The following is a 13,854-nucleotide window of genomic DNA, read 5'->3' as shown; positions in this document are numbered from 1 at the left end:
AAAATGGATATTTAAAGCAGATTTATATTAGATTTAAATCTTAGTTCCCACATTCTTTGGGCAAGTCATGGATCTTTCCTGTGCCTCAGCTACCTATTTGTAAAATAAGGATAATACAGCACTTTCCCCAGGAGGAGCTAGTGAGATATTTCCTAGAAGCTGATAGAAGTGTGGTACCATAATTACAGGCATCAGGATCTTCAGGTACAGATTTGAAATCTGACTTGCTGTGTGGTTTTTGGTTAAGTCATTTCACCTCTCTGAAATGCAGCAATAATAATAATGCAACATGGCAACAATAATAGGCTTCATTCCATGGGGCACTATAAGAATTCAGTGAAGCTGGGCACTGGTGGCTCATCCCTGTAATCCTAGTGACTCAAGAGACTAAGATTTGAGGATCCCAGTTCAAAGCCAGCCTAGGAGGGAAAATCCAAGAGACTCTTATCTCCAAATAACCATCAGAAAACTGGAAGTGGTACTGTGGCTCAAAGTGGTACAGCACTAGCTTTGAGTATAAAAAGCTCAGGGACAGTGCCCAAGCTCTGAGTTCAAACCCCATGACCAAAAAAAAAAAAAAAAAAACAAAACAAAACAAAAAAACAAAACAAAAAAAAAAACCGAAAAAAGAAAAAGAAGAAAAAAAAGAAGTGAGCTGGAGTACGGGAATCTTTTCTTTTCTTTTTGTCAGTCATGGGGCTTGAACTCTGGGCCTGAGCACTGTCCCTCAGTTCTTCAGCTCAAGGCTAACACTCTACCACTTGAGCTATAGTACCATGACCAGTTTTCTGGTGGTTTATTAGAGATAAGAGACTCATGAACTCTCCTGCATGGGCTGGCTTTGAACCTTGATCCTCAGATCTCAGCCTCCTGGGTAGCTAGGATGACAGGCATGAGCCACTGGTGCCCAGCTATTATACTTTTAATCAACATTTTGTATTTTTTTTTTTGGTCTGGTCATGGGGCATGAACTCTGAGCCTGGGCACTGTCTCTCAGCATTTCAAGCCACAGTGCCACTTCCGGCTTTTTTTCCCCCTTCTGCTTTATTTTATTTTTATTTTTATTTTTGGGTCCGGTAGTGGGGCCTGAACTCTGGGCCTGGGCGCTGTCCCTCAGCTCTTCAGCTCAAGGCTAGCGCTCTACCACTTGAGCCACAGCGCCACCTCCGGTCTTTTTTGCTTATGTGGTGCTGAGGAATCGAACCCAGGGCCTCAGGCATGCAAGGCAAGCACTCTACCACTGAGCCATCTTCCCAGCCCCTCCCTTCTGCTTTATATGGTGCTGAGGAATCGAAACCAGGGCCTCATGCATGCAAGGCAAGCACTCTATCACTGAGCCACCTTCCCAGCCCATTGATCAACATTTTTGATTCCCTTCTCACACCCCTCCCTAGCTTCTGCTAACAATCATCCTAGTCTCTACTTATATGTGCCTGACTTTTGTTGTTATTGTTGTTGCTGTTGTTTTTGAGGTTTTTTTTTTTTTTGTGGTACTGGAGATTGAACTCCTTGAGCTTGCCAGGCAGGTACTCTACTACTTAAGCCACACTTCCAGCAAAGCTTGGCTATATTTAGATTCTGTATATAAATGAGGTCGTATCATATTTGTCTGTCTGTGCCTGGCTTATTTCATTTTGAATAATGTCCTCCAAGCTGTTGAAAATGATGGGATTTCCTTCTTATTCAAGGTTGAATAGTATTTCATTGTGTATATTTTCTTTATCCATTCACTTTATGCAAACAGCCTACGTTTGTTTGCTCGTCTTGGTTATTGTGAATAATGATGCAACAAACACAGAAATGGAGGTTTCTCTTTGACATACTGCTTTCAATTCCTTTGGATATATACCCAAAGTGGGATTGCTGGATAATATGGTAATTCCATTTCTAGTCTTCCAAGGAAACTCCGTGTAGTTTTCCATAATGACTGGATGAATTTACCAATTTACATTGCTACCATTCGAGTGCAAGTGTTCATTCGCCCCCTCCAAGTCCTAGCAACACTAGCAGTTCTTTTCATAATCATCTTGGTAACAGGTGTGGGGAGATATTTTGTTATAAATATGACTTGCGTCACCTCAATCATTAGTGATACTGACCATCTTTATATACCTGTTGATCTAATGTACATCTTCTTTTGAGAATTCAGGTTTTTTGTCCATTTTCTTTTTTTTTTCTTTTTTTTGCCGGTTGTGGGGCTTGAACTCTGGGCCTGGATGCTGTCCTTCAGCTCTTCAGCTCAAGGCAAGCACCCTACCACTTGAACCACAGCCACCACTTCCCACTTTTTCTGCTTATGTGGTGCTGAGGAATTGAACCCGGGGCCTCACGCATGCAAGGCAAACACTCTACTACTGAGCCACCTTCCCAGCCCAGTCCATTTTATTTTCTGAGATAAGGACTCACTGTGTAGCCCAGGTTGACTTCAGACTGGCGGTCTAACTCTTGTGTAGGTGGGATGACAGGTGTGAGCCACGGCACCTACTCTCCTTGGGTTTTCTCCTAGGAGTTTTATGTTTATATTTACATTTCCTGAAAATCTACTTTGCATTGGTTCTTGGCTAAAGGATGAGGTTTTCTTCTGCCTGTGGGTTTTCAGTTTTTCAAGTGTCATGTATTGAAGACACTGTTCTTTACCTCCTTGTAAGGCCTTGACACCTTTGCTGAAAATGAATTAATCATAAATATGTGGGTTTGTTTCTAGGTTCTCTAACATTTTCCTTACTTGACATACATGTTTTTATGCTAGCATACTGTTGGAATACACTTTGATATCCAGTAGTGCGATACATCTAGCTCTGCTCTTTTGATTTTGTCAGTCCTGAGATTTGAACTCTGTGTTCTATGGTTTAGGGTCAATCTAGAATGCAGCCTGAAGAGCTAGTTTGCTAGACGGACAGTCCCTTGAATGAAACCTGGAGATTCTGTGCCACGGAGTGCACGGAAAACTCCTTCCAGGAAAAATAATAAATGTGGATTTAGTCCTGGAGCAAACACAGAAGAGAGGCTTAGCAAAGGGCAAAGCTCCAGGCTGCTAAAGTGCTACTGTTTATCTATCCCATTTCCTCTCCAGTGAAATCTGATTAGAGCAGGCTATCAAATAGCTCCTGGGGATACATGTTTAGTAAACCCTGCCAGACAGAAAATAGTATTCTCTCTCTCTCTCTCTCTCTCTCTCTCTCTCTCTCTCTCTCTCTCTCACACACACACACACACACACACACACACACACACACACACACACACACACGTGCGCACACATACGCATACACACACCTACCTTTCCCTTTGGTCTATGATCTAGGTAGACTTACATCTTTCTTTCTTTCCCTTTTTTGTCGGCCATGGGGGCTGAACTCTGGGCCTGGGCCCTGTCCCTCAGCTCTTCAGCTCAAGGCTAGTGCACTACCACTTGAGCCACAGCGCCACTTCTGGCTTTTTTTTTCTTTTTGCTTATGTGGTGCGGAGGAATTGAACCCAGGGCCTCGGGCATGCGAGGCAAGCGCTCTACCACTGAGCCACCTTTCCAGCCGGTAGACTTACATGTTTCTAAGTTCTCATTTGCAACTTAGAGGCTAGGGCACAGGGTGGGCAATAGAAGAATTTGTCATAAATCCCTTTAGGAGAGGAAAAAAGGAGCTGCATTTTTGCAGAGGGAAGACATGCACTCAGTTACAACCAGTTGGGCATTTCTTCTGGCAGCCATATGCTGTGTAGAACCTCTGAGTTACCTGGGGGGGGGGGGGGAGGTAGCTGTCCAGAGAGAACTGGAATGATAGCTCTTATTACAAGGCAGCAGAGCAACTCTTCTAGGAGAGTTCAAGCTCCACAGTTCATGTATTCACTCCTGGAGAGTTCATGCTCCACGGTTCATGCATTCATGTGGGAAGAGCCTGGCACACAGGGGCTATTTAAATGGTGGATGACACTGGCTTTGTGTGTATACAGAGACATACAGTCTCTGTATACAGAACTGTAGAAACACCAGCATAAACCTCAAGTTTTCCGCTGTTTAATGATCCTCAGGATCCAAAGAAAATTAGAGGGCTGGGGACAGAGGGGACATTCAGCTCATGGAAGGCCCTGGGCAATCCAATGCCCACTCCCAACCCAGGCCCCACCATCAGAGTGGCCACTCTGAGCGGTGGTGGACAGGAGGAGGTGTAGGCAGGCTCTCACAAGCAGGCCCCAGGCCTCAGGCGATGGACACAGTGAGGAAACATCCTCCCCCGGGCACTCCAGACTGCTTCCCTTGCTTGTGGCCTTTAGAGCATCTCTGGACTTCCATGGGTTCCTGATGCTCCTTGGAACCAATCAGAGGCTCAGGAGCACATGTGGGAGAATAGAGTACTGAGGACCAGGGCCAAGTGCAGGGAGGTGGGGCAGGGACAACCCTAGGGGGCCTTCCACCCTGTGCTGCAGGATCTACCCTCACCACTCTCATGCTTGGCTGGGTCCTGCTGAGCAATGTTCTCCTGAGCTTTGTGCCCTGCTGTTAGTGGCAGTTTCCCCAGGGAGAGCTGGTTCAGAGAGCAGAGCCAGAGAATGGAGCCTCCTGGGGGCCGATGGGGTCATGGACCAAAGGGAGAAAGCAGAGAAATCTGGAGGGGGAAAGAGGAGGAGGGGGAAGGGGGAGGGAGGGAGGGAGGGGAGAGCAGGCTGAGGAGTGGGGGCCAGTGGGGAGCTGCGTGGGTCCTTTGATCACAAGCAGTGGGACTCACACAGGCCGCATCCCCGGGCATTTCATTCTGGTTTATTGGACAGGAACACAGGGTTTCCACAGAGAGAGGGCGTCTGTCCTGGTGATGTGGTGGGCCCTGCAGTGGACGTCTTCCTGCTTCCGCTGTGGGTGGGTTGGGGGCACTGCACCTTGGAATGGTGAACCTGGAGTCCCAGGAAGCTCAGCCCCGGCCACTCACAGGGTGTTGATGCACATGTTCCCACAGAAGGTGGAACAGCACACGTTGCTTGCCTCACAGTCTTCTTGGACTTCACAGGGGTATTTGCACAGATAGATGCTGGTGCGCTTCTCACACCTCTTGATTCCTGAGGAAGGCTCCTGGGTTTCTGAGCTGGTTGTCTGGGTTTCTGGGAAGGGGTGGGAGTTGGGGGATGGGGCCCTCTGCCTGGACAGTGTCCTCCTTCCACTGATGCTGCCCCAGCCCCCAGGATGCAGGTCCACTCACAGCACCCCACCACCCCCAGGGGATTCTTCTGGGCCCCTGGCCAAACCCTTGGCATGGGTGGTGTTTAGGTCCCAATGAGCCCTGCTGCCCTTCCCGGACCCTGTCCACACCCCTGTACCCGGGACCTGTCTTCCCTTGTAGACAAGGCCTGGTGAAGGCACCCTGCTCATTCTATACTCACAGCCTGAGAGCTCAGAGCACCCTGAGATGCCTCCCTCCCCCCCCCCCCAGCCCCATTCCACCTTCTGGACCTGTAGGGTGCGAGGGGAAGATGGACTCAGCATGGTCCTGTCTGCTCTCTGCACTGGCCTGGCCTCCGTGTGCCTGCTCAGCGTGCTCCCTCCCACGCCCTCCTGCTCCCCGCTGTGATGGCATCAACTTGCCTCCCTATGTCATCCTTTTCCTGTCCAGTGCCCCTTCCCACACCCACAGCATTTCTACGCCTGTGTCTGCCCTGGGAGCCTCTGTGGCTGTTCATAAACCAGAGGACAGTTGTCTTCTTTCCCATCAGCCCTGCTCCATCCACCTCTCACCACAGCGTGTCACCCTTCATTTTGGATCTCTGAACAGTGTTGTGGGAAATGCTGAGTTTGCACAAAGGCATCAGAACCCAGGTTCTCCTTAGTCTGGATTCAGCCCCTCCGGGCCACCTCCCCTTCCACCCATCCAACCATCACCTACCCTCAATCCTCCTCCGACTACGGGGCCCTCCGTGAGTCTGAGGCAGCCACAGCAACACCCAGAGGAGCAGCATGAGTGACAACACAGCCCTAGGTCGCATGACTCTGACTACAGTCATGAGTCTAGGTCTGGGAAGGATGGCAAAGACTTTCCTGCAGAGCTGGGTGTTGAGAGGGAAAGAAAGAAGGAGGCTGTCCTCTTGCTCTTTGCTGCCCTTGCTGGCCAAGCCTAGAAGAACAAGAGCCCCTGTGTTTCCTGCCCTTTGCCTGCCCTTCACTGGTGTGGAATTGGCCCTCTTCAGGGACGTCACCTGCTCTCATAAAACCAACCCTCTTTTCTCGCTCACAGAATTTCTCTTAAGAAATATGTCTTCCTGCTCCAAACTCAAAGCCTTTCCTAGAAAAATGCAAATATGTAATTTGAAATACCTCACTACTGATAATTGACCCAGATTTCATTGTATCGTGTTGAGTTTCTCCATCTGTCTAATACAACTATCTCATTTTTTTTTCTGTCAGTCATTTTTGTTACCTACTTTCTGCCTTATTTAATCATGGAAGTATTTCTCAAAGATGGGTTTCTATAACTGCATCATTCTTGGGTAAACTATAAATACTGTCAATATCCTACAAGACGTCATATTGAACATTTTCTTTTTTGCTGGTTGGTGGGCCTTGAACTCAGGGCCTGGGCACTGTCCCTGAGCTATTTCACTCAAGGCTAGTGCTTTACACTTTGAGCCACAGAGCCGCTTGTGGTTTTTGGTCACTATTTCCAGTTTTCTAGTGGTTAATTGGAGATAAGAGTCTCATGACCTTTCTTGTCTGGGATGGCTTTGAACTACAATATTCAGATCTCAGCCTCCTGAGTAGCTGTGAGCCACCAGCACCTGGTTAGCATGTTCAAAAATTATATTATTATTATCTTTGAGTTGTTGTATAAAGGAATTACAATCCACCTTGTCAGTGTATAAGAACAATGCATCTTGATCAGTATCATTCCTCTCACCATTCTCTCCCATCCCTCGCAACCCCACCCATCCCCTCCATTTTCCTACTTTTGTAGGAATATTCATTAAATATTATGACAGATTGCCAACTAAAACTATTATGACAATGATGGCAATTGAATATTATTCAATATACATTGAATTCTATTCATACATTTTCACTCTTTTAGACTAAAGTAAAAGGTAGTAAAAGTGGCTAAATGTATCAAGTATAAATATATAAGAACACGCAAGCATATATTAAATAGATACATATGTAAGTACAGGTTGAGCATCCCTAGTCCAAAAATCTGAATTCCAAAGTCCGAAACACTTTTTTTGAGTGCCGGCATGATTCCACAGGAGAAAATCTGTTGCCTGATCTCACTTCATAATCACAATCAAAATGAAAGTGCACTCACAATATGATATAAATTTGTCTATAACGTATATGGGAAACACAATAGAGTAGGTGTTTGTCTATGAACAGATAATGGATAAAGAAAACATGGCATATAGACATGGCAGAGTTTTACTCAGCAAAAATGGATGAAAATGCATAATTTTAGGAAAACGAATGGATCTGGAGATCATTGTGCTAAGTGATAAGCCAGATTCAGAAAGAAAAATATCAAATCTCTTTCTTACATAAAGAATCCATTTTTTTAAAAAAAAAAAGGACAAAAAGACGTGTGTGTGTGTGTGTGTGTGTGTGTGTGTGTGTGTGTGAGAGAGAGAGAGAGAGAGAGAGAGAGAGAGAGAGAAATAAAGAGAGAGAGATGGTAATGGGGAGAAATACAATCAGAATACATTGAATACATGTCTGAAATGTCACAATGAAACTCATGAAAATGTACAAAAAAGTACCTATAAACCATAAATATTGTCCTTAACGTTTGGTATATATGTGTGATACTCTATGTATATCATACAAACACATATGGTATAAATTAGGTTGTGGAATGCCCCTTCAGTGGCCTATGTCTTAATGGCCTGTGGTGCTAGGAATAGTGGTGGACTTTTTATTTATTTATTTTTTTGGTGGTGGGGCTTGAACTCTGGGCCTGGGTGCTGTCCCTGAACTTTTCAGCTCAAGGCTAGTGGTCTACCACTTGAGCTACAGAGCCACTTCCAGTTTTCTGGTAATTGGAGATAAGAATCTCATGGACTTTCCTGCCTGGGCTGGCTTTCAACCACTCCCCTCAGATCTCAGCCTCCTGAGTAGCTAGGAGTACAGGTATGAGCAACATGCGCCCGGCTTAATGGTGGACTTTAAAGTGATGGGGTCCAGTGGTAGATTTAAGTCATTGAGGAGATACCCTCTCCCTCTCTCTCTCTCTCTCTCTCTCTCTCTCTCTCTCTCTCTCTCTCTCTCTCTCTCTCTCTCTCTCTCTCTCTCTCTCCCCCTCTCTCTCCCCCCCCCCCCCCCGGCTGTGAACTGAGTGGTTTGCTCTGCAGCAAGCTCTCATCCATGATGTATTGTCACTCAGCGTAATGAGGTCAACCAGAATTGTTAGGCAAAATAAACTGTTCTCTCTATGCTTCAAAGAACAAGCCCATGTCAAGATCTTGGTGTTCTTCGATCTGATCATTTCATTTCCTTCACTAGGATGGTCATCAGCTTTTCTAAAGGGTTTTCTAAGGTTATCTAATCTCTATCCCCATAAAACTGGAAGGTATTGGGTGAGAGGTAGTGTTGTGCTGTTATTGGCAAAGGACAATCAACACCGAGAAGATGTCCAGAGTATGTCTTGACTCCCTGCCTGTGGGAAATTTGAGGGTCATGTGACTTGGGTATGCAGTGGGTAGCAAATGCTGTAACCCAGGTCCATCGTGTTCTTCCAAGCCTATCAGGAGGTACTACCCATATCAGAAAATCTAGTGCTTTTGGATGGACTTCAAGAGAAATTGTTTGTCATATGGCCCACGTGTAGTTCCTGTGTGGAACTTAAAGATCTACCACAACCCAAATCACCCAAGGTTCTAGGCCTTTGACCTTGATTTCCTGTTTGTCTGTGCCCTGTTCCAGGCCCCCACTCAAAACCTAGTAATAACAGGGTAGACAAAAGAGCTGTCAGCCAGCTACCACTGCCACTTTTGGAGGTAGGTGAAGTAAGGGTCTTTAGATGTGAGCTTTTATTTGTGGGTTGTTCAGATGTGCCTGGAAGCCATCAGCCATTTCTAGGATATGGGAATTTTTGTTGTTGTTGGTGGTGGTTGTGGGGCTTGAACTCTGGGCCTGGGCGCTGTCCCTCAGCTCTTCAGCTTGAGGCTAGTGTTATACCACTTGAGCCACAGCATCACTTCTGGTTTTCTGGTGGTTTATTGGAAATAAGAATCTCACAGACTTTCCTGCCCAGGCTGGCTTTGAACCCTGATCTTCAGATCCCAGCCTTCTGAGTAGCTAGGATTACAGGCGTGAGCCACCAGTGCTCGGCTTAGGATATGGGAATTTATTATTCATTAAGAAAACTGAGGGAGACATGGCATGACCTGTCTGAGGTCCCAAAGGTAAATGGAAGACAGATGAAACAACATAGCAGTATCCCTGGCTCTATCACGAGCTTCTCTTTTTTTCTTCTTTAATACAATAGGGAAAACCCACTGTCTTAAGTATGGGGGAGGATGTAGTAGTTTGATGTCTTTCTGATGACTGAGGGCCTTTTAACTGGCCTATACTTTTTCATAGATGACCAAAAGAATTCACTCAGAACTCTGGGTGTGAGGGATACTCTGAGAATGTTGTAAGAAGTATCTTGAACATGATGTTGTTTTTCTTTACTGGGATTTTTTTTCATGTGTGTGTGGCTGGGGGCGGTGGGGGGTGGGAGGAGGTGTGTGCATGCGCCTGTACTAGACTTGAACTCAGGTCCTGGGTACTATCCCTGAGCTTTTTCACTCAAGATGAGTGCTCTTCTACAGATCCATGAATCCTCTTTGGCTTTTTGATGGTTAATTGGAGATGAGTCTTCCAGACTTTGTTGCCCAGGTTGGCTTCAAATCATGATTCTCAAATCTCAGCCTCCTGAACAGCTGGATTACAGGTGTGAGCCACCATCAACCAGCTTCTCTCAGATAACTTAATAGGCCTCAAAATGAACGTATCTAATGATTTATGCTTCTAAAACTTATTTTTTTTTTGTCTGTTTTTGGTGCTCGTCCTGGGGCTTGGAACTCAGGGTTTAAGAACTGTCATTGGGGGCTGGGAAGGTGGCTCAGTGGTACAGCGCTTGCCTTGCATGCATGAGGCCCTGGGTTCGATTCCTCAGCACCACATAAGCAAAAAGAAAAAAGCCGGAAGTGGCGCTGTGGCTCAAGTGGTAGAGCGTTAGCCTTGAGCTGAAGAGCTGAGGGACAGCGCCCAGGCCCAGAGTTCAGGCCCCACGACTGGACCCAAAAAAAAAAAAATAGTTTAAAAAAAAAAAAAAAAAAAAAAGAACTGTCATTGAGCTCCCCCCTCCCCCCCCAAGGCTAATGCTTTATCACTTGAGCCACAGCCTGCTTCATTGTTTTAAAAAAATTGGTCATGGGGCTTGAACTCTGGGCCTGAGCGCTATCCTCAGTTCTTCAGCTCGAGGCTAGTGCTCTACCACTTGAGTTACAGCGCCACTTCCGGTTTCTGATGGTTTATTGGAGATAAGAGTTTCACGGAGTTTCCTGCCCAGGCATGATTCTCAGATCTCAGCCTCCTGAGTAGCTAGGATAACAGGCGTGAGCCACCGGCGCCCGGCTTCTTCAAGTTTTTGGTGGTTGGTTGGAGATTAGCTCATAGACTTTCCTGCTCAGGCTGGCTTTGAACCATGATCCTCAGATCTCAGCCTCCTGAGTAGATAGGATTACAGCCACTGGTGGCTGGGCTATTGCTTTTCATTACAATGAAAGTGACACAGCTTAAAAGAAATAATTTCCCAAAGAAAAAGTTATAAATGTGAGTGGTCCATGGGTAGTTGGGGAACTGGTGGGTTCTGGAGGACAAATAAGGAAAATTAGGAGAAAGAATAACAAGCAGTATTCACAAGCATTTCCCTCCTTTATCTTCTATTCTCCTCAAGCCCTTTTCCACCTCTAGCAATACTGGGACCCAGTTTCCTGCCGGAACTCAACAGAGACACAAAGCAGAGACTGCCATGAAGCTCTGGACTCTCCTATTTGCCATGTTCATCTATGGGATTGGGATGCGTCTGCCTGTGTTGGGAGGCTTCAGGTTCAGAACTGGTATTAGTCGTGCTGGGGCAAGGGAGAGGAGCCCCTGGCCCATCCAGATATCTCTCACTGCTGTCTGTCAGGACTCACAGGTCCAGGGTCAGCCCTGAATGGGTGGGAAATGTCCAGCAGGTGGCTATCTAAGGCCTATAAATAATTTGGTACCTATGGGACAGATATGTATGCTTCTTTTTGGCTCCCCTCAGCCAATTTGCTATGTTGACAATTTCATGTGGCTGCTGAATGATATTACAAATATCCAGATGATCATTGGGAGAAACAAAGGCTCCCCACCCCTGTGAGGATCAGAATTCTCCTTAAACAGAGACATCCACAAGATGAGATGCTCCCAATCCAGTATCCCTTGTAGCTCCCTCTCTCTCCAGACTTTGAAAGAAAAAGTGGGTACAGGAAAGGGAACAAAACTAGACTCTGTACACACAAGCAGGAATAATATCTTCCAATGCCAGCTCATCTTTGGCAGAGCAAACTCCAACACACAGTTTCCTGCTGAGCCCTTATCTTCAGAATTTCTGTTTCTCACCTGGGCGAACATTTGATAGCTACCAAAAGGATGATGGTTAACACCTACATACATCTATTCATTGGAAGGGCAAAAACCTCTCAGAGTGAAAAAACAGAGAAGACAATTAAGGGGTTCTTAGTCGATCACATGGAGAAATTGTGGACAGTAAAGGAATGGAGGGGGAGGCCTGCAGGACCGTGGAAGACACACACTTAGAGGAGAGGGAGAGGGAATCGTTTGTGTTTTCTTGGTTCAGTTTTCTACAATTCTACAAATAGAGAATAGAAGGTCCCCAAACAAAAATTCAGTGAGAGTAATTTTGGTGGGGGGTGGTGTCCTGTGTGGTGAAGCTATCCCAGGTTCTGTTTTCAGGACTCAGAGGAACTTTCTTGGAAGGTAGAGACATTGTGGTTTGAAGTCCAAGATCCAAGGAATTGCTCAGCTTGAAATGTTTTCTTTCTTTCTTTCTTTCTTTCTTTCTTTCTTTCTTTCTTTCTTTCTTTCTTTCTTTCTTTCTTTCTCTCTCTCTCTCTCTCTCCCTCCCTCCCTCCCTCCCTTCCTCCCTCTCTCCCTCCTCCCTCTCCCTCCCTCTCTCTATCTCCCTCCTTCCCTCCCTCCCCTCTTTCTTTCTTTCTTTCTTTCTTTCTTTCTTTCTTTCTTTCTTCTTCCTTCCTTCCTTCCTTCCTTTCTTTCTTTCTTTCTTTCTTTCTTTCTTTCTCTCTCTCTCCCTCCCTTCCTCCCTCTCTCCCTCCTCCCTCTCCCTCCCTCTCTCTATCTCCCTCCTTCCCTCCCTCCCCTCTTTCTTTCTTTCTTTTCTTTCTTTCTTTCTTTCTCTTTCTCTCTCTCCCTCCCTCCCTCCCTTCCTCCCTCTCTCCCTCCTCCCTCTCCCTCCCTCTCTCTATCTCCCTCCTTCCCTCCCTCCCCTCTTTCTTTCTTTCTTTTCTTTCTTTCTTTCTTCTCTCTCTCTCTCTCTCCCTCCCTCCCTCCCTTCCTCCCTCTCTCCCTCCTCCCTCTCCGTCCCTCCGTCCCTCCCTCCTTTCTTTCTTCCTTCCTTCCTTCCTTCCTTCCTTCCTTCCTTCCTTTCTTTCTTTCTTTCTTTCTTTCTTTCTTTCTTTCTTTCTTTCTTTCTTTCTTTCTTTCTTTCTTTCTTTCTTTCTTTCTTTCTTTCTTTCTTTCTTTCTTTCTTTCTCCAGTTGAGAAGTGAATGGGCCTTACTAACTTACAGCATCTCAATTCCAGATGAATTAAAAGAAACTGAGCAATGCTGGGTCCAGCCTCCGATACGGCTTTGTGACACCAGGTGCACCATAGAACAACAGTGTTTCAATCCAAATGCTACATGCTGCTGGACCTACTGTGGGAAAATTTGCTTGGACAATGAGTGAGTTGCTTGGACTGGGGAAGTTAGGGCTTGGTTGGTCTTGGTTGTTGTATTTATCCCATTATTCAGAAACTGTGACCCCTGAAAACAGAGTTCAGTCACCCGACACCAGTTAAAGAAACAGGCAGTCTAAGACGATGGCCTCCTATCTGTAATTATGACATTCCTGGCAAAATAAACCAAGATCTCAAGATGAGGTTTCTGATTTTTTTCTCTATTCATACCCAGTCTCTTTGCTTTCCTCAAAATATCTCCAATCAGTTTTTACGTCCCTCCTTTGTTTAATGACTTGATTAGCATACCTTTCCTTCTCAGCCAGACCCAAGATTTGTTCCCTATCTGTTCAATTAGTGAATTTCTTGGGGGGTGGGAAATTATTTTAAAGTGGCATTTCTGCTCTTATTTGGGACCTAGGGTGTTATTAAGTTTGGAATGGATTTCTCCCAGGATTTTGGTTTCTGATCGCCAGATTTTTCTCTTCCAGAGAGCCCTTTAAAACAATGATGACTAAAATATACTATTAGTGGGCTGAAGGATGACTCCGTGTTCTAGGAAGAGTGCTACTTGGTTCTTTTTTGGGACACTTACTTGCTCCAGCTGAAAAAAGAAAAATCACTCTGCCCTCTGAGCAGCCTTGAGAAGGCTCAAATTTTTGCCCAATAAACAAATACATGAACCCGAGGCTCTGTGTTTTTCCTCTACCCCTTTCTCTATGATTTAATTTCCTTTGTTACAGTCCTTAACAGTCCATTTCATATGGGCACAAGTACTCAACTCTGTTTTCCCTGTTAAACCTATGTATTAGCCAGGTTGGCTAATTGATGTAGCAATAATACAGAGATTTGTAAAAAAAAAAAATAGAATAAAAGAAAACAAAAAGTTTATAGAG

At 45.6% G+C, this 13,854-nt stretch overlaps 2 protein-coding genes across 2 annotated transcripts; one reads left to right on the top strand and one right to left on the bottom strand.

Moving 5' to 3' along the window:
- Window positions 1-4,734: 4,734 nt before the first annotated feature.
- On the bottom strand, window positions 4,735-6,129 carry LOC138805337 (WAP four-disulfide core domain protein 10A-like). The gene is made up of 2 exons (XM_069990123.1): window positions 5,868-6,129; window positions 4,735-5,088 (listed from the first exon to the last, which is right to left on the bottom strand). Exons 1-2 carry the CDS (start codon window positions 5,983-5,985, stop codon window positions 4,916-4,918), a joined length of 291 nt encoding a protein of 96 aa, XP_069846224.1. The 5' UTR covers window positions 5,986-6,129; the 3' UTR covers window positions 4,735-4,915.
- Window positions 6,130-8,851: 2,722 nt separating this feature from the next.
- LOC138805336 (protein WFDC9-like) lies at window positions 8,852-13,641 on the top strand. The gene is made up of 4 exons (XM_069990122.1): window positions 8,852-8,958; window positions 10,908-11,070; window positions 12,824-12,965; window positions 13,450-13,641. Exons 2-4 carry the CDS (start codon window positions 10,983-10,985, stop codon window positions 13,487-13,489), a joined length of 270 nt encoding a protein of 89 aa, XP_069846223.1. The 5' UTR covers window positions 8,852-8,958; window positions 10,908-10,982; the 3' UTR covers window positions 13,490-13,641.
- Window positions 13,642-13,854: the final 213 nt, after the last annotated feature.

The sequence above is a fragment of the Dipodomys merriami genome, unplaced genomic scaffold (assembly GCF_024711535.1).
Source record: "Dipodomys merriami isolate MVZ:Mamm:240054 unplaced genomic scaffold, mDipMer1.0.p SCAF_39, whole genome shotgun sequence".
Classification (NCBI taxonomy): domain Eukaryota; kingdom Metazoa; phylum Chordata; class Mammalia; order Rodentia; family Heteromyidae; genus Dipodomys; species Dipodomys merriami.
Note: the sequence above shows the minus strand (reverse complement) of the source record. Positions and strands in the feature narration are given on the sequence as shown.

Bases quoted from the DNA above. Each gene is read 5' to 3' on its own strand.
- LOC138805337 (XM_069990123.1), bottom strand. From the start codon at position 5,985: ATGACTGTAGTCAGAGTCATGCGACCTAGGGCTGTGTTGTCACTCATG. The intron at 5,089-5,867 runs GTAGGTGATGGT...ACCCCTTCCCAG, and splicing joins TAGTCGGAGGAGGATTGAGG to AAACCCAGACAACCAGCTCA.
- LOC138805336 (XM_069990122.1), top strand. From the start codon at position 10,983: ATGAAGCTCTGGACTCTCCTATTTGCCATGTTCATCTATGGGATTGGG. The intron at 11,071-12,823 runs GTATTAGTCGTG...TCTCAATTCCAG, and splicing joins AGGCTTCAGGTTCAGAACTG to ATGAATTAAAAGAAACTGAG. The intron at 12,966-13,449 runs GTGAGTTGCTTG...TTTCTCTTCCAG, and splicing joins AAAATTTGCTTGGACAATGA to AGAGCCCTTTAAAACAATGA.